This window comes from Oncorhynchus mykiss, chromosome 24, assembly GCF_057628025.1.
Source record: "Oncorhynchus mykiss isolate SJ-2025 chromosome 24, ASM5762802v1, whole genome shotgun sequence".
Classification (NCBI taxonomy): domain Eukaryota; kingdom Metazoa; phylum Chordata; class Actinopteri; order Salmoniformes; family Salmonidae; genus Oncorhynchus; species Oncorhynchus mykiss.
In genome coordinates, this window is record NC_143045.1 from 42,112,501 (window position 1) to 42,139,693 (window position 27,193).

Below are 27,193 nucleotides of genomic sequence, written 5' to 3' on the forward strand. Positions count from 1 at the left end.
GACAGACAGAATGAGGTAGGGGTTGGGAGAGATACGGGGACAGAGAGAATGAGGTAGGGGTTGGGAGAGATAGGGGGGCAGACAGAATGAGGTAGGGGTTGGGAGAGATACGGGGGCAGACAGAATGAGATACGGGGGCAGACACACAGTGAAACCCAGGCTACCTAAATATGGTTCCCAATCAGAGACAATGACGAACACCTGCCTCTGATTGAGAACCATATCAGGCCGAACATAGAACTGGACAAACTAGACATGTAACATAGAATGCCCACTCAGATCACACCCTGACCAACCAAAACATAGAAACATACAAAGTAAACTATGGTCAGGGTGTGACAGTACCCCCCCCCCCCCCCCCAAGGTGCGGACTCTGGACGCAAAACCTGAACCTATAGGGGAGGGTGTGGGTGGGCATCTGTCCGCGGTGGCGGCTCTGGCGCTGGACGTGGACCCCACTCCATAATAGTTTTAGTCCACCTCCTTAGCGTCCCTAGATAGGTTACCCTCCTAAATGACAGCTCGGGACAGAGGGGCAGCTCGGAACAGAAGGACAGCTCGGGACAGAGGTAGCTCGGGACTGATGGGTAGCTCAGCACTGAGAGGAAGCTCAGCACTGAGAGGAAGCTCAGCACTGAGAGGAAGCTCAGCACTGAGAGGAAGCTCAGGCAGGTAGTTGGATCCGGCAGATCCTGGCTGGCTGGCGGTTCTGGCAGATCCTGGCTGACTGGCGGATCTGGAAGAGTCTGGTTGACTGGCAGATCTGGAAGAGTCTGGTTAACTGGCAGATCTGGAAGAGTCTGGTCGACTGGCAGATCTGGAAGAGTCTGGTCGACTGGCAGATCTGGAAGAGTCTGGTCGACTGGCAGATCTGGAAGAGTCTGGTCGACTGGCAGATCTGGTCGACTGGCAGATCTGGAAGAGTCTGGTCGACTGGCAGATCTGGAAGAGTCTGGTCGACTGGCAGATCTGGAAGAGTCTGGTCGACTGGCAGATCTGGAAGAGTCTGGTCGACTGGCAGATCTGGTCGACTGGCAGATCTGGAAGAGTCTGGTCGACTGGCAGATCTGAAAGAGTCTGGTCGACTGGCAGATCTGGAAGAGTCTGGTCGACTGGCAGATCTGGAAGAGTCTGGTCGACTGGCAGATCTGGAAGAGTCTGGTCGACTGGCAGATCTGGAAGAGTCTGGTCGACTGGCAGATCTGGAAGAGTCTGGTCGACTGGCAGATCTGGAAGAGTCTGGTCGACTGGCAGATCTGGTCGACTGGCAGATCTGGAAGAGTCTGGTCGACTGGCAGATCTGGAAGAGTCTGGTCGACTGGCAGATCTGGAAGAGTCTGGTCGACTGGCAGATCTGGTCGACTGGCAGATCTGGAAGAGTCTGGTCGACTGGCAGATCTGGAAGAGTCTGGTCGACTGGCAGATCTGGAAGAGTCCGGTCGACTGGCAGATCTGGAAGAGTCCGGTCGACTGGCAGCTCTGGCTGCTCCATGCTGACTGGCTGCTCCATGCTGACTGGCAGCTCTGGCTGCTCCATGCTGACTGGCTGCTCCATGCTGACTGGCAGCTCTGGCTGCTCCATGCTGACTGGCTGCTCCATGCTGACTGGCAGCTCTGGCTGCTCCATGCGGACTGGCTGCTCTGGCTGCTCCATGCTGACTGACTGCTCCATGCTGACTGGCTGCTCTGGCTGCTCCATGCTGACTGGCGGCCCTGGCTGCTCCATGCTGACTGGCGGCCCTGGCTGCTCCATGCTGACTGGCGGCCCTGGCTGCTCCATGCTGACTGGCGGCCCTGGCTGCTCCATGCTGACTGGCAGCTCTGGCTGCTCCATGCAGACTGGCAGCTCTGGCGGCTCCTTGCAGACTGGCAGCTTTGGCGGCATCCTGCAGACTGGCAGCTCTGGCGGCTCCTTGCAGACTGGCAGCTCTATGCAGACTGGCAGCTCCTTGCAGACTGGCAGCTCCTTGCAGACTGGCAGCTCCTTGCAGACTGGCAGCTCTATGCAGACTGGCAGCTCTATGCAGACTGGCAGCTCCTTGCAAACTGGCAGCTCCTTGCAAACTGGCAGCTCCTTGCAAACTGGCAGCTCCTTGCAAATTGGCAGTTCTGAACAGGCGGGAGACTCCGGCAGTGCTGAAGAGAAGGAAGGCTCTAACAGCGCTAGACAGGCGGGAGACCCCGACAGCGCTGGAGAGGAGGAAAGCTCCGGCAGCGCTGGACAGGCGAGGCGCACTGTAGGCCTGATGCCTGGTGCTGGCACTGGTGGTACTGGGCCGAGGACACGCACAGGAAGCCTGGTGCGGGGAGCTGCTACCGGAGGGCTGGGGTGTGGAGGTGGTACTGGGTAGACCGGACCGTGCAGGCGCACTGGAGCTCTTGAGCGCCGAGCCTGCCCAACCTTACCTGGTTGAATGCTCACGGTCGCCCTGCCAGTGCGGCGAGGTGGAATAGCCCGCACTGGGCTATGCAGGCGAACCGGAGACACCAAGCGCAAGGCTGGTGCCATGTAAGCCGGCCCAAGGAGACGCACTGGTAACCAGCTGCGTAGAGCCGGCTTCATGGCATTAGGCTCGACGCTCAATCTAGCCCGGCCGACACGCGGAGCTGGAATATACCGCGCCGGGCTATGCACCCGCACTGGAGACACCGTGCGCACCACAGCATAACACGGTGCCTGCCCGGTCTCTCTAGCCCCCCGGTAAGCACAGGGAGTTTGCGCAGGTCTCCTACCTGACGTAGCCATACTCCCTGTTAGCCCCCCCCCCCAATACATTTTTGGGGCTGCCTCTCGGGCTTCCTTGCCAGCCGTGTTCCCTCATATCGCCGGCTCCTCTCTCCGGCTGCCTCTGCTCTCCTAAGTGCCTCCACCTGTTCCCATGGGAGGCGATCTCTTCCAGCCAGTATCTCCTCCCAAGTGTAACAGCCCTTGCCATCCAAAACGTCCTCCCATGTCCATTCCTCTTTACGCTGCTGTTGCTGCCTGTTGACACGCTGCTTGGTCCGTTGGTGGTGGGTGATTCTGTAACGGTTTTCTTCTATCTCCTCCTCTGATGAAGAGGTGGAACAAGGATCGGACCAAAATGCAGCGTGTAGATTGCGATCCATGTTTTACTAACCAAACGTAAAACACGAATCAATACAAACACTACAAAATAAAGAACGTAACGAAAACCTAAACAGCCTATCTGGTGAAAACACATAGACAGGAACAATCACCCACAAACACACAGTGAAACCCAGGCTACCTAAATATGGTTCCCAATCAGAGACAATGACGAACACCTGCCTCTGATTGAGAACCATATCAGGCCGAACATAGAACTGGACAAACTAGACATGTAACATAGAATGCCCACTCAGATCACACCCTGACCAACCAAAACATAGAAACATACAAAGTAAACTATGGTCAGGGTGTGACAGTACCCCCCCCCCCCAAGGTGCGGACTCCGGCCGCAAAACCTGAACCTATAGGGGAGGGTGGGCATCTGTCCGCGGTGGCGGCTCTGGCGCTGGACGTGGACCCCACTCCATAATAGTTTTAGTCCACCTCCTTAGCGTCCCTAGATAGGTTACCCTCCTAAATGACAGCTCGGGACAGAGGGGCAGCTCGGAACAGAAGGACAGCTCGGGACAGAGGTAGCTCGGGACTGATGGGTAGCTCAGCACTGAGAGGAAGCTCAACACTGAGAGGAAGCTCAGCACTGAGAGGCAGCTCAGGCAGGTAGTTGGATCCGGCAGATCCTGGCTGGCTGGCGGTTCTGGCAGATCCTGGCTGACTGGCGGATCTGGAAGAGTCTGGTTGACTGGCAGATCTGGAAGAGTCTGGTCGACTGGCAGATCTGGAAGAGTCTGGTCGACTGGCAGATCTGGAAGAGTCTGGTCGACTGGCAGATCTGGAAGAGTCTGGTCGACTGGCAGATCTGGAAGAGTCTGGTCGACTGGCAGATCTGGTCGACTGGCAGATCTGGAAGAGTCTGGTCGACTGGCAGATCTGGAAGAGTCCGGTCGACTGGCAGATCTGGAAGAGTCCGGTCGACTGGCAGCTCTGGCTGCTCCATGCTGACTGGCTGCTCCATGCTGACTGGCAGCTCTGGCTGCTCCATGCTGACTGGCTGCTCCATGCTGACTGGCAGCTCTGGCTGCTCCATGCTGACTGGCTGCTCCATGCTGACTGGCAGCTCTGGCTGCTCCATGCGGACTGGCTGCTCTGGCTGCTCCATGCTGACTGACTGCTCCATGCTGACTGGCTGCTCTGGCTGCTCCATGCTGACTGGCGGCCCTGGCTGCTCCATGCTGACTGGCGGCCCTGGCTGCTCCATGCTGACTGGCGGCCCTGGCTGCTCCATGCTGACTGGCGGCCCTGGCTGCTCCATGCTGACTGGCGGCCCTGGCTGCTCCATGCTGACTGGCAGCTCTGGCTGCTCCATGCAGACTGGCAGCTCTGGCGGCTCCTTGCAGACTGGCAGCTTTGGCGGCATCCTGCAGACTGGCAGCTCTGGCGGCTCCTTGCAGACTGGCAGCTCCTTGCAGACTGGCAGCTCTATGCAGACTGGCAGCTCCTTGCAGACTGGCAGCTCCTTGCAGACTGGCAGCTCCTTGCAGACTGGCAGCTCTATGCAGACTGGCAGCTCCTTGCAAACTGGCAGCTCCTTGCAAACTGGCAGCTCCTTGCAAACTGGCAGCTCCTTGCAAATTGGCAGTTCTGAACAGGCGGGAGACTCCGGCAGTGCTGAAGAGAAGGAAGGCTCTAACAGCGCTAGACAGGCGGGAGACCCCGACAGCGCTGGAGAGGAGGAAGGCTCCGGCAGCGCTGGACAGGCGAGGCGCACTGTAGGCCTGATGCGTGGTGCTGGCACTGGTGGTACTGGGCCGAGGACACGCACAGGAAGCCTGGTGCGGGGAGCTGCTACCGGAGGGCTGGGGTGTGGAGGTGGTACTGGGTAGACCGGACCGTGCAGGCGCACTGGAGCTCTTGAGCGCCGAGCCTGCCCAACCTTACCTGGTTGAATGCTCACGGTCGCCCTGCCAGTGCGGCGAGGTGGAATAGCCCGCACTGGGCTATGCAGGCGAACCGGAGACACCGAGCGCAAGGCTGGTGCCATGTAAGCCGGCCCAAGGAGACGCACTGGTAACCAGCTGCGTAGAGCCGGCTTCATGGCATTAGGCTCGACGCTCAATCTAGCCCGGCCGACACGCGGAGCTGGAATATACCGCGCCGGTAAGCACAGGGAGTTTGCGCAGGTCTCCTACCTGACGTAGCCATACTCCCTGTTAGCCCCCCCCCCCCAATACATTTTTGAGGCTGCCTCTCGGGCTTCCTTGCCAGCCGTGTTCCCTCATATCGCCGGCTCCTCTCTCCGGCTGCCTCTGCTCTCCTAAGTGCCTCCACCTGTTCCCATGGGAGGCGATCTCTTCCAGCCAGTATCTCCTCCCAAGTGTAACAGCCCTTGCCATCCAAAACGTCCTCCCATGTCCATTCCTCTTTACGCTGCTGTTGCTGCCTGTTGACACGCTGCTTGGTCCGTTGGTGGTGGGTGATTCTGTAACGGTTTTCTTCTATCTCCTCCTCTGATGAAGAGGTAGAACAAGGATCGGACCAAAATGCAGCGTGTAGATTGCGATCCATGTTTTACTAACCAAACGTAAAACACGAATCAATACAAACACTACAAAATAAAGAACGTAACGAAAACCTAAACAGCCCTATCTGGTGAGAACACAGAGACAGGAACAATCACCCACAAACACACAGTGAAACCCAGGCTACCTAAATATGGTTCCCAATCAGAGACAATGACGAACACCTGCCTCTGATTGAGAACCATATCAGGCCGAACATAGAACTGGACAAACTAGACATGTAACATAGAATGCCCACTCAGATCACACCCTGACCAACCAAAACATAGAAACATACAAAGTAAACTATGGTCAGGGTGTGACAGGTAGGGGTTGGGAGAGATACGGGGACAGAGAGAATGAGGTAGGGGTTGGGAGAGATAGGGGGGCAGACAGAATGAGGTAGGGGGTGGGGAAGTGGGGAGAAGGGGGACAGAGAAAGAGAGGGAGAAGGAAAGATAGGGGACAGACAGAATGAGAGGCAGGGACAGAGAGGAGGAACAGCGTCTTGGACTACGTGGTGGGAGACCGTTGCTAAGAGACACTAAAGACAGAGAACGTTAGAAGAAAAAGTATTGTGTCAGCATACTTTAATTGACACATTGTGCATGCACGCACACACACACACACACACACACACGCTTTTACAGAAGTGAAAAGTAATATAGATGTCAATACAGCTATGATACAAAACAACTCAAAAGTTAAAAAGAAATCCTTTCTAGCACATTAGAAGTATTTGGTATTTTATTGGGATCCCCCCATTAGCTGTTCAGAAAGCAGCAGCTACACTTCCCGGGGTCCAACACAAAACATGACACGTAAATACAGAAGGACATAATGCAGAATATCATTAGACAAGAACAGAACGTTGTGTTTCGTGGCAGAAGTTGACGCCCTGCAGCCTCTGCCACACTATACTCTTCAGTTGAACCCCAGGGACCCTGGAGGAGACCAGGACACGGTCTCCTCCAGGGACGTTTTATAGAACACACAGACACCCCTCTACCCCACACACTCTCCGTTCCCAAGACAAAGGGCAGTGTGTGTATTGTGTTAGGAGAAAGCTTCCTCCCTCGCTGCCTCACTACAGGTCCTTTACCCAGAATGCCACGCAGCAGAAACTCAAGCCGCCCCTGAAAACAAAAGCTGTGGTTGCTAGGGGCGACATGCATACAGTTGCCCGGGTGATAGAGAACTGTTTAAAGCAGCAGTCCGTTTGGATGTAACGAGAAAGGATCTGAGAACATAGCAATATCACGATGATTATAATGATGACTTTACAGTAGCATTACATATCACAATGATTATAATGAGGATTATTATGATGAATTTACAGTAGCATTACATATCATGATGATTATTATGATGAATTTACAGTAGCATTACATATCATGATGATTATTATGATGATTATTATGATGAATTTACAGTAGCATTACATATCATGATGATTATTATGATGACTTTACAGTAGCATTACATATCATGATGATTATTATGATGAATTTACAGTAGCATTACATATCATGATGATTATTATGATGAATTTACAGTAGCATTACATATCATGGTGATTACAGTTGGAGTCAGAAGTTTACATACACTTGAGCCAAATACATTGAAACTCAGTTTTTCACAATTCCTGACATTTAATCCTAGTTAAAATTCTCTGTCCACAATAAGTTGGGTGAATTTTGGCCCATTCCTCCTGACAGAGCTGGTGTAACTGAGTCAGGTTTGTATGTCTTCTTGCTCCCACACGCTTTTTCAGTTCTGCCCACAAAATTTCTAAGGGATTGAAGTCAGGGCTTGTGATGGCCACTCCAATACCTTCACTTTGTTGTCCTTAAGCCATTTTGCCACAATTTTAGAAGTATGCTTGGGGTCATTGTCCATTTGGAAGACCCATTTGCGACCAAGCTTTAACTCCCTGACTGATGTCTTGAGATGTTGCTTCAATATATCCACATAATTTTCTTTCCTCATGTTGCCATCTATTTTGTGAAGTGCACCAGTCCCTCCTGCAGCAAAGCACCCCCAAAACATGATGCTGCCACCCCCCCAATCTGGGATTGATTTGCAATTTTCGCTCCAAAGTACGTTCATCTCTAGAAGACAGAACGCGTCTCCTTCCTGAGCAGTATGATGGCTGCGTGGTCCCATGGTATTTATACTTTCATACTATTGTTTGTACAGATGAACATGGTACCTTCAGGCATTTGGAAATTGCTCCCAAGGATGAACTAGTCTTGTGGAGGTCTACAGTTTATATTCTGAGGTCTTGGCTGATTTCTTGTTTTGTTTTTTTGTCAAGTAAAGTGGCACTGAGTTTGAAGGTAGGCCTTGAAATACATCCACAGGTACACCTCCAATTGACTCAAATGGTGTCAATTAGCCTATCAGAAGCTTCTAAAGCCATGACATCATTTTCTGGAATTTCCCAAGCTGTTTAAAGACACAGTCAACTTAGCGTATGTAAACTTCTGACCCAGTGGAATTGCGATACAGTGAATTATAAGTGAAATAATCTGTCTGTAAACAATTGTTGGAAAAATGACTTGTGTCATGCACAAAGTAGATGTCCTAACCCACTTGCCAAAACTATAGTTTGTTGACAAAAAAAAATGTGTTTTGTTTTAATGACTCCAACCTAAGTGTATGTAAACTTCCCGACTTCAACTGTATGTGTTTCTGAACTAAGTATCCCTCTATAACCTCTGACCTCTGTCTGTTCTATAAAACATCCCATGTGTGTTCGTTCTGGTCTCCTCCAGGGTCCCTGAGGTTCAACTGAAGAGCATAGTGTGGCAGACGCTGCAGGCCGTCAACTTCTGCCACAAACACAACGTTAGTTTCAGCCAATTCTTACTTCTAATGTCTAGAAAGGTTATCTTTTTAACTTTTGAGTTATTTTGTTTCATAGCTTTATTGACATCAATATTACTTTTCAGTTCTGTAATTGTGTGTGTGTGTGTGTGTGTGTGTGTGTGTGTGTGTGTGTGTGTGTGTGTGTGTGTTTCAGTGTATTCATCGGGATGTGAAGCCAGAGAACATCCTCCTCACCAAGACAGGAGTCATCAAACTCTGTGACTTTGGATTCGCCAGGATCCTCAGTAGGTCACACACACGCGCACACGCACACACACACACACACACACACACACACACACACACACACACACACACACACACACCACGGCCCGTGAGTACGTTTGTGTGTGCTTAGCGTTCTATGTTTCTCTAATGACTAATTCAACAAGGAGCCTAAAGATATCAGCTGCTGTTCTGGTCTCCTCACTTCCACAGAAGGGAAGTATAGGGAGGAGAGAAGAGGAGAGGAGAAGAACCAGCCAGTCAACCTGTTAAACAGTCAGCCAATTGGCTAGCCAGTCAGCCGGCCAGTCAGCCTGTCAACCGGCCAGTCAGCCTGTTAGACAGGCAGTCAGTGAGTCAGAAACTTCATCCAGTTAGCCAATCAGCCAGTCAGCTAGCCAGTCAGCTAGCCAGTCAGCCAGTCAGCTAGCCAGTCAGCTAGCCAGTCAGCTAGCCAGTCAGCCAGTCAGTCAGCCGGTCAGTCAGTTAAGCAGTTAGCTAGCCAGTCATCCAGTTAGGCAGTTAGCCATTTAGGCAGTCAGCTAGCTAGTCAGCTAGCCAGTCAGCCAGTCAGCTAGCCAGTCAGCTAGCCAGTCAGCCAGTCAGCTAGCCAGTCAGATAGCCAGTCAGCCAGTCAGCCAGTCAGCTAGCCAGTCAGCTAGCCAGTCAGCCAGTCAGCTAGCCAGTCAGCTAGCCAGTCAGCCAGTCAGCTAGCCAGTCAGCTAGCCAGTTAGCTAGTCAGCTAGCCAGTCAGCCAGCCAGTCAGCTAGCCAGTCAGCCAGTCAGCTAGCCAGTCAGCCAGTCAGCTAGCCAGTCAGTGAGCCAGTCAGCCAGTTAAGCAGTCCGCTAGCCAGTCAGCTAGCCAGTCAGCTAGCCAGTCAGCCAGTTAAGCAGTCAGCTAGCCAGTCAGCCAGTCAGCTAGCCATTTAGACAGTCAGCTAGCCAGTCAGCCTGTCAGCTAGCCAATCAGCCAGTTAGGCAGTCAGCTAGCCAGTCAGTCGGCTAGTCATCCAGTCAGCTAGCCGGTCAGTCAGTCAGCCAGTCAGCCAATCAGCCAGTCATTCAGTCAGCTAGCAAGTCAGCTGGTCAGTCAGCCAGTCAGCTAGCCGGTCAGCCAATCAGCTAGCCAGTCAGCTGTTCAGTCAGTCAGCTAGCCAGTCAGTTAGCCAGTCAGCTAGCCAGTCAGCCGGTCAGTCAGTCAGCCAGTCAGCTAGCCAGTCAGCCGGTCAGTCAGTCAGCTAGCCAGTCAGTCAGCTATCCAGCCAGTTAGCCAATCAGTCAGCCAGTCAGTCAGTCAGTCAGCCAGCTAGCCAGTCAGTCGGTCTCTCTCTCTCTCTCTCTCTCTCTCTCTCTCTCTCGGATCCCCCTAGTACATTCAGTCAGCCAGCCAGTCAGCCAATCAGCTAGCCAGTCAGCTGTTCAGTCAGTCAGCTAGCCAGTCAGTCAGTCAGTCAGTCAGCTAGCCAGTCAGCCGGTCAGTCAGTCAGCTAGCCAGTCAGTCAGCTATCCAGCCACTTAGCCAATCAGTCAGCCAGTCACCCGGTGTCAGTGAGTCAGAAACTTCAGCCAGTCAGCTAACCAGTCTCTCTCTCTCTCTCTCTATCTCTCTCTCTCTCTCTCTCTCTCTCTCTCGGATCCCCTTAGTACTGCTGCTCGTTCTGTTCACCAGTTCATGACGTCACCGGCCTTCTAGGCTTCACTGAACTGGATTCATTATCATCAACCCCGTCTGTCAAATCAACCCGTGTGTTTTCCCTTTAAATTCCCTGTGTACCCTAGCCCTTCACTCCCATTAGCTCTGATTGATTCCGGAGCTGCCGGGAATTTTTTAGATGGCCACTGCATTAGGCATCCCTTTGGTTCCCCTAGAGTCACCCATTCTGGTTCGAGCCCTGGATAATCGTCCAATAGGGACAGAGCTCGTACATCACATTATTGTTCCTGTTTCTTTGCTGACCCAGGACAATCATTCATAACAGATCACCTTCTTCATTATAAACAGCCCCACGCACCCCATTGTTTTAGGTCTCCCCTGGTTGAGTTTGCATAACCCAGTTATTTCCTGGTCCGTGAGGAGACAGCTGGGTTGGTCGCAGGAGTGTCAGGGGAGGTGTCTCACAGTGTCTGTCAATACCACTACAGTGGAAAGTCCAGACTGTGCTCCTCCCTTCGCACCTGGGACTGTACCATCGACCTGTTGTCTGACGCAGCCCTCCCGAGAGGACATGTCATACAAAATTATTAATTATTATATAATCCCAAACGTTACTAATAAACTTATCCAAACAAGTCAAACAACGTTTATAATCAAACCTTAGGTACCTTAATATGAAAATAAACTACACAATTTAAGACTAAGAAAAGTATGTTCATTACGGGAGATAAATAACAAAGAACACTCTTTCATCCACGCGCTTGGAAACACTACAGCCAAAATGGATGCCACTTAGAAAAACTACAACTTCTAGCTCATTTTTCCAAAACCCAGCATGAAACTCTTCCTAAAGACTGTTGACATCTAGTGGAAGCCCTAGGAACTGCAATCTGGGAGGATTTGGCCTTATAATAAAAGTGACAGCCATTGAAAACAGTGGTAGGCTGACATTTTTTTAGGGGGGGGGGTGGTGGTTTGTCCTCGGGGTTTCGCCTGCCATGTCAGTTCTGTTTTACATATTAGTCATCGAGGGAGGTCTGGCGTATTCGGTCCGTGAGGTCCTGGATTCGAGGCATCGGGGAGGGGGGTGTCTCCAGCACTTCATTGACTGGGAGCGGTACGGCCCAGAAGAGCGGTGCTGGGTTGATGCGGTGGACATCTTGGACGCTTCGCTGACCAGGGATTTTCACCGTCGCCGCCCGGACCGACCAGCACCGTGACCTTGTGGTCGTTCCCGAGGCCGATGTCATCCCGCTTCGGTGGGGGTGGGGGTGGGGTGGGGGGGGGGGGGGGTGTACTGTCACGGATCCCCCTGGTACTGCTGCTTGTTCCGGAGGTCGACGTCACCGGCTTCACTGAACTGGATTCATTATCATCAACCCCGGACTGTCTTGTCTGATTTTTATTTTTATTTTTTTATTTTACCTTTATTTAACCAGGCAAGTCAGTTAAGAACAAATTCTTATTTTCAATGACGGCCTGGGAACAGTGGGTTAACTGCCTGTTCAGGGGCAGAACGACAGATTTGTACCTTGTCAGCTCGGGGGTTTGAACTCACAACCTTCCGGTTACTAGTCCAACGCTCTAACCACTAGGCTACCCTGCCGATTAGGCACATCTGGTTCCCATTTCCCCTGTTAAGTATGTTATATATGTGCCCTCTGTTCCCCATTTATCCTTGTCGGGTGTTGTTCCCATGTCCGTTGGTGGTGTGAGTTCCTATGTGTTGGTGGTGTGAGTTCCTATGTGTTGGTGGTGTGAGTACCTATGCGTTGGTGGTGTGAGTACCTATGTGTTGGTGGTGTGAGTACCTATGCGTTGGTGGTGTGAGTACCTATGCGTTGGTTGTTGTTCCCATGTCCGTTGGTTGTGTGAGTACCTATGTGTAGGTGGTGTGAGTACCTATGTGTTGGTGGTGTGAGTACCTATGCGTTGGTGGTGTGAGTACCTATGTGTTGGTGGTGTGAGTACCTATGCGTTGGTGGTGTGAGTACCTATGCGTTGGTTGTTGTTCCCATGTCCGTTGGTGGTGTGAGTACCTATGCGTTGGTTGTTGTTCCCATGTCCGTTGGTTGTGTGAGTACCTATGTGTAGGTGGTGTGAGTACCTATGCGTTGGTGGTGTGAGTACCTATGTGTTGGTGGTGTGAGTACCTATGTGTTGGTTGTGTGAGTACCTATGCGTTGGTGGTGTGAGTACCTAAGCGTTGGTTGTTGTTCCCATGTCCGTTGGTTGTGTGTTGGTTGTGTGAGTACCTATGCGTTGGTGGTGTGAGTACCTATGCGTTCTTTCAGCTTCTGTGCTGCGCGTTTTGCGCGTTGTGTATTACGGGTCTCGTCCCGTGTCGTTCTATGAGCTTTACCCTCGTTCTTTTCTTTGGGTACATCCCAGTGTTTTTGTATACGTGTTTTTTAGGGGCCGTATTAAAAAAACATTATGTATTCCTGCGGCCGTCTCCTAATCCTTTATACCAGCGTGACACTCTCTGTGTGTAATGTACATGTTATTCAATGTCTCTCTCTCTCTCTTGCTCTCTCAGTGTAATTTACATGTTATTCAATGTCTCTCTCTCTCTCTCTCTCTCTCTCTCTCTCTCTCTGTGTAATGTACATGTTATTCAATGTCTCTCTCTCTCTTTCTCTCTCTCTCTCTTGCTCTCTCAGTGTAATTGACATGTTATTCAATGTCTCTCTCTCTCTCTCTCTCTCTCTCTCTCTCTCTCTGTGTAATGTACATGTTATTCAATGTCTCTCTCTCTCTTGCTCTCTCAGTGTAATTGACATGTTATTTGATGTCTCTCTCTCTCTCTCGCTGTGTAATGTACTGTACATGTTATTCGATGTCTCTCTCTGTGTTCAGCGGGGCCAGGTGATGACTATACAGACTATGTGGCTACTCGGTGGTACAGGGCTCCAGAGCTCCTGGTGGGTGATACTCAGTATGGAGCCCCGGTGGACCTCTGGGCGCTGGGCTGTGTATTCGCTGAGCTACTCCATGGAAACCCTCTCTGGCCTGGACGCTCTGACGTTGACCAGCTCTACCTCATCAGAAGCACTCTAGGTACACAGTGAGAAGGAGCCAATGTATTGTCAAGGTTAATTTTTACAAACGACAACTGTTTGTTGTTTTTGCTTTATGTTGTCCGCTACCTGTGATAACCTCCGTTCTGACCACATCAGGTGACCTGATCCCTCGTCACCAGCAGGTGTTCCGATCCAACGTGTTCTTCAGTGGAGTCAGCATCCCCGAGCCTGACACCACGGTACCTAACTATTTATATATTTATATACTACTATTAAAATATTATTTATTTATATACAGTACCAGTCAACATTTTGGACTCACCTATTCATTCAAGGGGTTTTCCTTTATTTTTTAACTATTTTCTACATTGTAGAATAATAGTGAAGACATCAAAACTATGAAATAACAAATATGGAATCATGTAGTAACCAAAAAGTGTTAAACAACTCAAAAAAATATATGAGATTCTTCAAAGTAGTCACCCTTTGCCTTGATGACTGCTTTGCACACTCTTGGCATTATCTCAACCATCTCCACGAGGTAGTCACCTGGAATGCATTTCAATTAACAGGTGTGCCTTGTTAAAAGTTCTTCTTAATGTGTTTTAGCCAATCAGTTGTGTTGTGAAAAGGTGTGTGGGGGGGGGGGTATACAGAAGCCCTATTTGGTTAAAGACCAAGTCTATATTATGGCAAAGAGAAATGACAGGTCATCATTATTTTAAGACATGAAGGCCAGTCAATCCGGAAAATGTCAAGAACTTTGAAAGTTTCTTCCAAGTGCAGTCACAAAAACCATCAAGCGCTGTGATGAAACTGTATCTCATGATGACCTCTCAGAGTTACCTCTGCTCCAGAGGATACGTTCATTAGAGTTACCAGCCTCAGAAATTCCAGCCCAAATAAATGCTTCACAGAGTTCAAGTAACAGACACATCTCAATATCAACTGTTCAGAGGAGACTGCATGAATCAGTCCTTCATGGTCGAATTGTTGCATAGAAACCACTACTAAAGGACAGCAATAATAAGAAGAGACTTGCTTGGGCCAAGAAACACGAGCAATGGACATTAGAGAGGTGGAAATCTATCCTTTGGTCTGATGAGTCCAAATGTTTGATTTTTGGATCCAACCAGCATATCTTTGTGAGACGCAGAGTAGGTAAACAGATCTCCGTATGTGTGGTTCCCACCGTGAAGCATGGAGGAGGAGGTGTGATGGTGTGGGGGTGCTTTATTGGTGGTACTGTCAGTGTTTTATTTAGAATTAAAGGCACAATTAACCAGCATGGATACTACAGCATTCTGCAGTGATACGCCATCCCATCTGGTTTGTGCTTAGTGGGACAATCATTTGTTTTTCAAAAGGACAATGACCCAACATACCTCCAGGCTGTGTAAGGGCTATTTGACCAAGAAGGACAGTGATGGAGGGCTGCATCAGATGACCTGGCCTCCACAATCACCTGACCTCAATGCAATTGAGATGTTTTGGGATGAGTCGGAACGCGGAGTGAAGGAAAAGCAGGCAACAAGTGCTCAGCATATGTTGGAACTCCTTCAAGACTGTTGGAAAAGCATTCCAGGTGAAGCTGGTTGAGAGAATGCCAAGAGTTTGGAAAGCTCTCATCAAGGCAACGGGTGGCTACTTTGAAGAATCTCAAATATATTTGGATTTTTGTAACACTTTTTTTGGGTTTCTACTTGATTCCATTTGTATAATTTCATAGTTTTGATGTCTTCACTATTATTCTATAGTGTAGAAAATAGTAAAAATAAAGAAAACCCTTGAATGAGTAGCTGTGTCCCAACTTTTGACTGGTACTGTATACTATAACTAACTATATTTCTAAATCCCCTAAACTAGCCAGACACTATGGTACCTTACTTGAGATACTATACTATACTGTACTATAAATACTATAACTAACTATATTACTATATAACCTGGCCTAGCCAGACACTATGGTACCTAACTATATATACTGTACTATACTATAAATACTATACTATAACTAACTATATTACTATATCCCTTGGCCTAGCCAGACACTATGGTACCTAACTATATATACACTATACTGTACTAAACTTTTCTATACTATAACTAACAATATTACTATATCCCCTGGCCTAGCCAGATACTACGGTAACTATACTATACTATGCTATGCTATGCTATACTAAGCTACACTATACTATACTATGCTATACTATACTGTACTATGCTATACTATACTATACTATACTATACTATACTATACTATACTATACTATAACTAACTTTATTACTATATCCCCTGGCCTAGCCAGATACTACGGTAACTATACTATACTATACTATACTATGCTATGCTATGCTATACTATGCTATACTATACTATGCTATACTATGCTATACTATACTGTACTATGCTATACTATGCTATACTATACTATAACTAACTTTATTACTATATCCCCTGGCCTAGCCAGACACTATGGTACCTAACTATATATACTATGCTATACTATGCTATACTATAACTAACTTTATTACTATATCCCCTGGCCTAGCCAGACACTATGGTACCTAACTATATATACTATGCTATACTATACTATAACTAACATTATTACTATATCCCCTGGCCTAGCCAGATACTATGGTACCTAACTATATATACTATGCTATACTATGCTATACTATAACTAACTTTATTACTATATCCCCTGGCCTAGCCAGACACTTCGGTACGGTTCCAATGTTATCTAATTTTATATCAAGTCTATTAATAACATCATATCACTTTCTGTTGATAACATCATATCACTGTTGACAGTATAGTATTTTGCTTGATTATACTCTGCTCTCTCTGTAGGAGCCCCTGGAGAAACGCTTCCATGGTGTGTCCTCTCACGCTCTCACTGTCATGAAGGTCTGTGCTTTATACCTACCGTTAGTAATATCTGGTGATTGACTGACTGACTGACTGACTGTGTAGAGAATAATGGCGCCGGAGGGAATGGCTACCGTTGTACTGGCTCCTAACGACCTGTGCTGTTTTTTCCCCCGCATTGTCTGTACATAATGTTGTTGCTACCATCTCTTATAACCGAAAAGAGATTCTTTATATCAGAACAGCGATTACTCACCTCAACTGGAAAAATATTTTTTCTTTAATGAGTCCGACGCAAAGGATATACGGCTTCTCCGAGACCAGGCCCAAATCCCCGTCATTCGCGTGTGGAAAAGATGGAAATACTGGGGGCGGAGATCGGGGTGCCTTGTGAGAATTTGTCGGCAAGTGCATAACCCGCCTCTACCATCTGTTCTATTGGCCAACGTGCAATCACTGGAGAATAAACTGGATGATCTCCGCTCGAGACTATCCTACCAATGGACATTATAAACTGTAATATCGTATGTTTTGCTGAAATCTTGGCTGAATGACAACACAAATAATGTACAATTGGCTGGGTTTTCCGTGCATCGGCAGGACAGAACAGCTACGTCTTTTAAGACGAGGGGTGGTAGTGTGTGTCTATTTGTCATGATGTCTAATATCAAAGAGGTCTCGAGGTATTGCTCGCCTGAGGTAGAGTACCTCATGATAAACTGCAGACCACACTATCTACCAAGAGAGTTTTCATGTATATTTTTTTCGGAGCTGTCTATTTACCACACAAACTGATTCTGGCACTAAGACTGCACTCAATTAACTGTGTCAGGCCACTCAATCAGCTGTATAAGGCCAGAAGCAAACAGGAAAACACTCATCCAGAAGTGGCGCTCCTAGTGGCCGGGGACGTTAATGCAGGCAAACTTAAATCCACTTGATCTAATTTCTTCCAACATGTCACGTGTCTAGACCACCTTAACTCCACACAGAGGTCGATACAAAGCTCTCTCTCACGCTACTTTTGGCAAATCTGACCATAATTCTATCTTCCTGATTCCTGCTTACACGCAACAACTAAAGCAGGAAGTACGAGTGACTTACTCAATATGGAAGTGGTAAGATGACGCGGATGCTACACTACAGGGCTGTTTTGCAAGCACAGACTTAAAACAATTCCGGGAAGCACGGGCGTGATGACGTAATCTCAATCGCACTCCACACTACTCTTTCCCACTTGGAAAAAGGAACACCTATGTGAGAATGCTATTCATTTACTGCAGCTCAGTGTTCAATACCATAGTGCCCTCAAAGCTCATCACTAAGCTAAGGACCCTTGGACTAAATACCTCCCTTTGCAACTTGATCCTGGACTCCCCGATGGGCCGCCACCAGGTGGTAAGGGTAGGCAACAACACATCTGCCATGCTGATCTTCAACACTGGGGCCCCTCAGGGGTGCGTGCTCAGTTCCCTCCTGTACTCCCTGTTCGCACACAACTGCGTGGCCAAGCACGACTCCAACACCATCATTAAGTTTGCTGATGGCACAACAGTGTTAGGCCTGATCACCGACAATGATGAGACAGCCTATAGGGAGGAGGTCAGAGACTTGCAACTTCCATATTGAGTAAGTCACTCGTACTTCCTGCTTTAGTGGTGCCAAGACAACAACCTCTCCCTCAATGTGATCAAGACAAAGGAGCTGATCGTGGACTACAAGAAAAGGAGGGCCGAACATCGACGGGGCTGTAGTAGAATGTGTCTAGAGTTTCAAGTTCCTTGGTGTCCACATCACCAACAAACTATCATGCTCCAAACACACCAAGACAGTCGTGAAGAGGGCACGAGAACACCTATTCCCCCTCAGGAGACTGAAAAGATTTGGCATGGGTCCCCAGATCCTCAAAAAATTCTACAGCTCCACCACCGAGAGCATCCCGACCAGTTGCATCACCGCCTGGAAAGGCAACTGCTCTGCATTGTCAGAGGAAGGCCCCCCCCCCCCCCCCCCGCTGCTACTCGCTGTTTATTATCTATGCGTTGTCACTTTACCCCTACCTACAGTACCAGTCGAAAGTTTGGGCACACCTACTCATTCAAGGGTTTTTCTTTATTTTCACTAGTTTCTTCATTGTAGAATAATAGTGAAGACATCAAAACTATGAAATAACACATATGGAATTATGTAGTAACCCACATTTTATTAAACAAATCAAAATATATTTTATATTTGATTTTCTTTAAAGTAGACACCTTTTGCCTTGATGACAGCTTTGCACACTCTTGGCATTATCTCAACCAGCTTCATGAGGTAGTCACCTGGAATGCATTTCTATTAATAGGTCTGCCTTGTTCATTTGTGGAATTTCTTTCCTTCTTAATGCATTTGAGCCAATCAGTTGTGAAAAGGGATGGGTGGTATACTGTTGATAGCTCTATTTGGTAAAAGACCAAGTCCATATTATTAACAGCTCAAAAGAAACGACAGTCCATCATTACTTTACGACATGAGGGTCAGTCAATCTGGAAAATGTCAAGACATTTTTGTTTCTTCAAGTGCAGTCGCAAAAACCATCAAGCGCTATGATGACTGTCTCTCATGAGGACAGCCACAGGAAAGGAAGACCCAGGGTTACCTCTGCTGCAGAGAATACGTTCATTAGAGTTACCAGCCTCAGAAATTACAGGCCAAATAACTGCTTTACAGAGTTCAAGTAACAGACACTTGGCCTGATGAGATTTTTGGTTCCAACCGCCGTATCTTTCTGAGACGCAAAGTAGGTGAACTGATGATCTCCGCATGTGTGGTTCCCACCGTGAAGCATGGAGGAGGAGGTGAGATGGTGTGGGGGTGCTCACTGTCAGTGATTTATTTTTTAAATCAAGGCACACTTCACCAGAATGGCTACCACAGAATTCTGCAGCGATACGTCATCCCATCTGGTTTGTGCTTAGTGGGACTATGATTTGTTTTTCAAAAGGACAATGACCCAACACACCTCCAGGCTGGATAAGGGCTATTTGACCAAGAAGGAGAGTGATGGATTGCAACATCAGATGACCAGATCATCTGGCCTCCACAATCACCCGACCTCAACCCAATTGAGATGGTTTAGGTTGAGTTGGATGGCAGAGTGAAGGAAAAGCTGCCAATAAGTGCTCAGCATATGTGGGAACTCCGTTAAGACTGTTTGGTTGAGAGAATGCCAAGATTGTGTAAAACTGTCATCAATTCTATACATGTGCAAATTACCTGGACGAACCTGTACCCCCGCACGTTGACTCGGTACCGGTACGTATATAGCCTGTGTTACTTTATATATATTTTTTTTTCCGTTAGTTTATTTAGTAAATATTTTCTTAACTCTATTTCTTGAATTGCATTGTTGGTTAAGGGCTTGTAAGTAAGCATTTCACAATAAGGTTTATACCTGTTGTATGTGACAAATGCATTTTTATTTGTTTTGATCTGACTGACTGATTGATTGACTGATGGATGAATGGTTGTGTTGATTAGTCATGCCTGGTGATGGACCCGTTGTTGCGTCTGTCCTGTGAGGAGCTGTTGGAGCTGCCATACTTTCTGGAAGAAGGCGGAGCCAGCTGGGGCCGCGAGGGGGATTGTCCCGGGAGACGCCATGACAACAAAATCTCCAGACGACGACAGGTCGGGGTAAGAGAAAGACAGGTCGGGATGAGAGAAAGACAGGCTGGAGTGAGAGACAGACAGAGTGAGGTGAGAGACGTACAGGCTGGGGTGAGAGACGGACAGGGTGGGGTGAGAGACGTACAGGCTGGGGTGAGAGATGGACAGGGTGGGGTGAGAGACGGACAGGCTGGAGTGAGAGACGTACAGGCTGGGGTGAGAGACTGACAGGCTGGAGTGAGAGACAGACAGGCTGGAGTGAGAGACAGACAGGGTGAGGTGAAAGACAGACAGGGTGAGGTGAGAGACAGACAGGCTGGAGTGAGAGACGTACAGGCTGGAGTGAGAGACGTACGGCCTCCACTAGACACCACTGGCTACGGCCTCCACTAGACACCACTGGTTACGACCTCCACTAGACACCACTGGTTACGGCCTCCACTAGACACCACTGGTTACGACCTCCACTAGACACCACTGGTTACGGCCTCCACTAGACACTACTGGTTACGGCCTCCACTAGACACCACTGGTTACGGCCTCCACTAGACACCACTGGTTACGGCCTCCACTAGACACCACTGGTTACGGCCTCCACTAGACACCACTGGTTACGGCCTCCACTAGACACCACTGGTTACGGCCTCCACTAGACACCACCGGTTATGTCCTCCACTAAATACCACCGGTTATGTCCTCCACTAAATACCACCGGTTACGGCCTCCACTAGACACCACTGGTTACGGCCTCCACTAGAGACCACTGGTTATGTCCTCCACTAAATACCACCGGTAATGGCCTCCACTAAATACCACTGGTTACGGCCTCCACTAGACACCACTGGTTACGGCCTCCACTAGACACCACTGGTTATGGCCTCCACTAGACACCACTGGTTATGGCCTCCACTAGACACCACTGGTTAGGTCCTCCACTAGACACCACTGGTTATGTCCTCCACTAGACACCACTGGTTATGTCCTCCACTACACACCACTGGTTACGGCCTCCACTAGACACCACTGGTTACGGCCTCCACTAGACACCACTGGTTATGGCCTCCACTAGACACCACCGGTTATGGCCTCCACTAGACACCACTGGTTAGGTCCTCCACTAGACACCACTGGTTATGTCCTCCACTAGACACCACTGGTTAGGTCCTCCACTAGACACCACCGGTTATGTCCTCCACTAGACACCACTGGTTAGGTCCTCCACTAGACACCACCGGTTATGGCCTCCACTAGACACCACTGGTTAGGTCCTCCACTAGACACCACTGGTTATATCTTCCACTAGACACCACTGGTTATGTCCTCCACTAGACACCACCGGTTATGGCCTCCACTAGACACCACTGGTTATATCCTCCACTAGACACCACTGGTAATGGCCTCCACTAGACACCACTGGTTATATCCTCCACTAGACACCACTGGTTATATCCTCCACTAGACACCACTGGTTAGGTCCTCCACTAGACACTACTGGTTATGGCCACCACTAGACACTACTGGTTACGGCCTCCACTAGACACCACTGGTTAGGTCCTCCACTAGACACCACTGGTTATATCCTCCACTAGACACCACTGGTTATGTCCTCCACTAGACACCACTGGTTATATCCTCCACTAGACACCACTGGTTATGTCCTCCACTAGACACCACTGGTTATATCCTCCACTAGACACAACTGGTTATGTCCTCCACTAGACACCACTGGTTATATCCTCCACTAGACACCACTGGTTATGTCCTCCACTAGACACCACTGGTTATGTCCTCCACTAGACACCACTGGTTATATCCTCCACTAGACACCACTGGTTATGTCCTCCACTAGACACCACTGGTTATGTCCTCCACTAGACACCACTGGTTATATCCTCCACTAGACACCACTGGTTATGTCCTCCACTAGACACCACTGGTTATATCCTCCACTAGACACTACTGGTTACGGCCTCCACTAGACACCACTGGTTATGGCCTCCACTAGACACCACTGGTTATGGCCTCCACTAGACACCACTGGTTAGGTCCTCCACTAGACACCACTGGTTATATCCTCCACTAGACACCACTGGTTATGTCCTCCACTAGACACCACTGGTTATATCCTCCACTAGACACCACTGGTTATGGCCTCCACTAGACACCACTGGTTAGGTCCTCCACTAGACACTACTGGTTATGTCCTCCACTAGACACCACTGGTTAGGTCCTCCACTAGACACCACTGGTTACGGCCTCCACTAGACACCACTGGTTATGGCCTCCACTAGACACCACTGGTTATGGCCTCCACTAGACACCACTGGTTAGGTCCTCCACTAGACACCACTGGTTATATCCTCCACTAGACACCACTGGTTATGGCCTCCACTAGACACCACTGGTTAGGTCCTCCACTAGACACCACTGGTTATATCCTCCACTAGACACCACTGGTTATGGCCTCCACTAGACACCACTGGTTAGGTCCTCCACTAGACACCACTGGTTAGGTCCTCCACTAGACACTACTGGTTACGGCCTCCACTAGACACCACTGGTTATATCCTCCACTAGACACCACTGGTTATGGCCTCCACTAGACACCACTGGTTATGGCCTCCACTAGACACCACTGGTTATGTCCTCCACTAGACACCACTGGTTAGGTCCTCCACTAGACACCACTGGTTATATCCTCCACTAGACACCACTGGTTAGGTCCTCCACTAGACACCACTGGTTATATCTTCCACTAGACACCACTGGTTACGGCCTCCACTAGACACCACTGGTTATATCCTCCACTAGACACCACTGGTTATGTCCTCCACTAGACACCACTGGTTATATCCTCCACTAGACACCACTGGTTAGGTCCTCCACTAGACACCACTGGTTACGGCCTCCACTAGACACCACTGGTTATGTCCTCCACTAGACACCACTGGTTATGTCCTCCACTAGACACCACTGGTTATGTCCTCCACTAGACACTACTGGTTATGTCCTCCACTAGACACCACTGGTTATATCCTCCACTAGACACCACTGGTTATGGCCTCCACTAGACACCACTGGTTATGTCCTCCACTAGACACCACTGGTTATGTCCTCCACTAGACACCACTGGTTATATCCTCCACTAGACACCACTGGTTATGGCCTCCACTAGACACCACTGGTTATGTCCTCCACTAGACACCACTGGTTATGGCCTCCACTAGACACTACTGGTTATGTCCTCCACTAGACACCACTGGTTATGGCCTCCACTAGACACCACTGGTTACGGCCTCCACTAGACACCACTGGTTACGGCCTCCACTAGACACCACTGGTTTTTTCCTCCACTAGACACCACTGGTTATATCCTCCACTAGACACCACTGGTTACGACCTCCACTAGACACCACTGGTTACGGCCTCCACTAGACACCACTGGTTTTTTCCTCCACTAGACACCACTGGTTATATCCTCCACTAGACACCACTGGTTATGTCCTCCACTAGACACCACTGGTTATGTCCTCCACTCACCGGTAATGGCCTGTTTATATAATTTTTCTTCGTATATATTTTTTATATTTTTAATTTTAAAATTCCATCTACGGACTGAACATACTCTCCTGCAACCCGCCTCACCCAATGTGGTATGGATCTGCTATTTATTACACTTTAGAACCTGAACCCCCATCAGCAGCTAGCCAGCTAACTAGCTACTAGCTAGTTGTCAGTTAGCCACTGCTAACGGTCATCACTGTTAATTCGGACAGCCTCAGCCCGGTCAATTACTGCCAGTCTGCACAGCGCGATATCAACCCCGAGCATACCATCTCCTGGCTAGCCGAAGAGATCCATCAGACAATTGCTGGGCTTCAATAGCTCTTTTTGTCAATTGGCCTGGACCCTTTGCTGCCGACACGGAGCCCTGCCGATCCATCATGACTGGTCTGCCGACGTAACCGTCCGAGGGGGTTTCAACAGGCTCTCCCATTGCGACGTCCCCCTGAGGACCATCTGCTAGCCTGCTGATAGCCCTGGCCTGCTAGCTGTCTGAATCGACGTGCCTCCAACTCGCCTAGCTACTCACTGGACCCTATGATCACTCGGCTACACATGCCTCTCCCTAATGTCAATATGCCTTGTCTATTGCTGTTTTGGTTAGTGATTTCTTATTTCACTGTATGCCTTAGCTGGCCCTTTTGTTCCACCCCCCTCACATGCGGTGGCCTCACCTGGCTTAAATGGTGCCTCTAGAGACAAAACCTCTCATCATCACTCAATGCCTAGGTTTACCTCCACTGTACTCACATCCTACCATACCCTTGTCTGTACAATATGCCTTGAATCTATTCTTCCGCACCCAGGAATCTTCTCCTTTTACTCTCTGTTCCGAACGCACTAGACGACCAGTACTTATAGCCTTTAGCCGTGTCCTTATCCTAGTCCTCCTCTGTTCCTCTGGTGATGTAGAGGTTAATCCAGGCCCTGCAGCCCCCTGCATCACTCCTATTCCCCAGGCACTCTCATTTGTTGACTTCTGTAACTGTAAAAGCCTTGGTTTCATGCATGTTAACATTAGTAGCCTCCTCCCTAAGTTTGTTTTATTCACTAATTTAGCACACTGTGCCAACCCGGATGTTCTAGCCGTGTCTGAATCCTGGCTTAGGAAGGCAACCAACAATTCTGAAATTTCCATCCCTAACTATAACATTTTCTGACAAGATAGAACTGCCAATGTTCGGAGTTAGCCATGCAGAGTTCTGTCATACTATCCAGGTCTGTGCCCAAACAATTTGAGCTTCTACTTTTAAAATTCCACCTTTCCAGAAACAAGTCTCTCACCTTTGCTGCTTGTTATAGACCCCCTTTAGCTCCCAGCGGTGCCCTGGACACCATTTGTGAATTGATTGCCCCCTATCTATCTTCAGAGTTCGTACTGTTAGGTGACCTAAACTGGGACATGCTTAACACCCCGGCCGTCCTACAATCTAAGCTAGATACCCTCAATCTCACACAAATTATCAAGGAACCTACCAGGTACAACCCTAAAATTCGAAACCATGGGCACCCTCATAGATATCATCCTGACCAACTTGCCCTCTAAATACACCTCTGCTGTCTTCAACCAGTATCTCAGCAATCACTGCCTCATTGCCTGCGTGCGTAATGGGTCCATGGTCAAACGACCACCCCTCATCACTGTCAAACGCTCCCTAAAACACTTCTGTGAGCAGGCCTTTCTAATCGACCTGGCCCGGGTATCCTGGAAGGATATTGACCTCATCCCGTCAGTAGAGGATGACTGGTTGCTCTTCAAAAGTGCTTTCCTCTCCATCTTAAATAAGCATGCCCCTTTCAAAAAATGTAGAACTAAGAACAGATATAGCCCTTGGTTCACCCCAGACTTGACTGCCCTTGAACAGCACAAAAACATCCTGTGGCGTTCTGCATTAGCATCGAATAGCCCCCTTGATATGCAACTTTTCAGGGAAGTCAGGAACCAATATACTCAGCCAGTTAGAAAAGCAAAGGCTAGCTTTTTAAAACAGATATTTGCTTCCTATAGCACTAATTCCAAAAAGTTTTGGGACACTGTAAAGTCCATGGAGAATAAGAGCATCTCCTCCCAGCTGCCCACTGCACTGAGGATAGGAAACACTGTCACCACCGATAAATCTACGATAATCGAGAATTTAATCAGCACACCCTGCAGAAACTTGCCCAACCCCCCCTCGCTTCTCCTTCACATCACTCACAGCTGATGTTCTGAAAGAGTTGCAAAATCTCGATCCCAACAAATCAGCCTGGCTAGACCCTCTCTTTCTAAAATTATCCGCCAAAATTGTTGCAACCCCTATTACTAGCCTATTCAACCTCTCTGTCGTATTGTCAGAGATCCCCAAAGATCGGAAAGCTGCCGCGGTCATCCCACTCTTCAAAGGGGGAGACACTCTAGACCCAAACTGTTATAGACCTAAATCCACCTTGCTCTGCCTTTCTAAAATCTTCGACAGCCAAGTTAACAAACAGATCACCGACCATTTCGAATTCCACCGTACCTTCTCCACTATGTAATCTGGTTTCCGAGCTGGTCATGGATGCACCTCAGCCACGCTCAAGGTCCTAAATGATATCATAACTGCCATCGATAAAAGACAGTACTGTACAGCCATCTTCATCGACCTGGCCAAGACTTTCAACTCTGTCAGTCACCGCATTCTTATCGGCGGACTCAACAGCCCTGGTTTCTCAAATGACTGCCTGGTTCACCAACTACTTCTCAGAGTTCAGTGTGTCAAATCGGAGGGCCTGCTGTCCGGAGCTCAGGCAGTCTCTGTGGGGGTGCCACAGGGTTCAGTTCTCGGACGGACTCTTTTCTCAGTATATATCAATGATGTCGCTCTTGCTGCTGGTGATTCTCTGATCCACCTCTATGCAGACAACACCGTTCTGTATAAACCTGGCCCTTCTTTGGACACTGTGCTAACAAACCTCCAAACGAGCTTCATACAACACTCCTTCCGTGGCCTCCAACTGCTTTTCAATGCTAGTACAACTAAGTACATGCTCTTCAACCGATCGCTGCCCGCACCCTCCCGCCCGACTATCATCACTACTCTGGATGGTTCTGACCTAGAATATGTGGAAAACTACAAATACCTAGGTGTCTGGTTAGACTGTAAACTCACCTTCCAGACTCACATTAAGCATCTCCAATCTAAAATTAAGTCTAGAATCGGCTTCCTATTTCACAACAAAGCCTCCTTCACTTATGCTGCCAAACATACCTTCATAAAACTGAATCGGCGATGTCATTTACAAAATAGCCCGCAACACTCTACTCAGCAAACTGGATGTAGTCTATCACAGTCCTATCCGTTTTGTCACCAAAGCCCCATATATTACCCACCACTGCAACCTGTATGCTGTCGATGGCTGGCCCTCACTACATATACGTCGCCAAACCCACTGTCCCCAGGTCATCTATAAGTCTTTGCTAGGTAAAGCCCTGCTAGGTAAAGCCCCGCTCCAGCAGGTATATCTCACTGGTCACACCCAAAGCCAATTCCTCCTTTGGCCGCCTTTCCTTCCAGTTCTCTGCTGCCAATGACTGGAACTAATTGCTAAAATCTTTGAAGCTGGAGTCTTATATCTCCCTCTCTAACTTTAAGCATCAGCTGTCAGAGCTGCTTACTGATCACTGTACCTGTACACAGCCCATCTGTAAATAGCCCATCCAGCTACCCCCATGTTATTACTTAC

The 27,193-nt window shown here is 48.7% G+C and overlaps 1 protein-coding gene across 1 annotated transcript in view; it reads left to right on the forward strand.

The window, feature by feature from the left end:
• LOC110511319 (cyclin-dependent kinase-like 1) overlaps positions 1 to 27,193 on the forward strand; it is a 37,220-nt gene that overhangs the window by 4,478 nt on the left and 5,549 nt on the right. The window contains exons 4-9 of the mRNA XM_036961882.2: positions 8,403 to 8,475; positions 8,651 to 8,741; positions 13,235 to 13,435; positions 13,555 to 13,637; positions 16,259 to 16,315; positions 19,796 to 19,951. Of these exons, the coding sequence (XP_036817777.2) occupies positions 8,403 to 8,475; positions 8,651 to 8,741; positions 13,235 to 13,435; positions 13,555 to 13,637; positions 16,259 to 16,315; positions 19,796 to 19,951 (661 nt within the window). The remainder of the gene's footprint in view (positions 1 to 8,402; positions 8,476 to 8,650; positions 8,742 to 13,234; positions 13,436 to 13,554; positions 13,638 to 16,258; positions 16,316 to 19,795; positions 19,952 to 27,193) is intronic.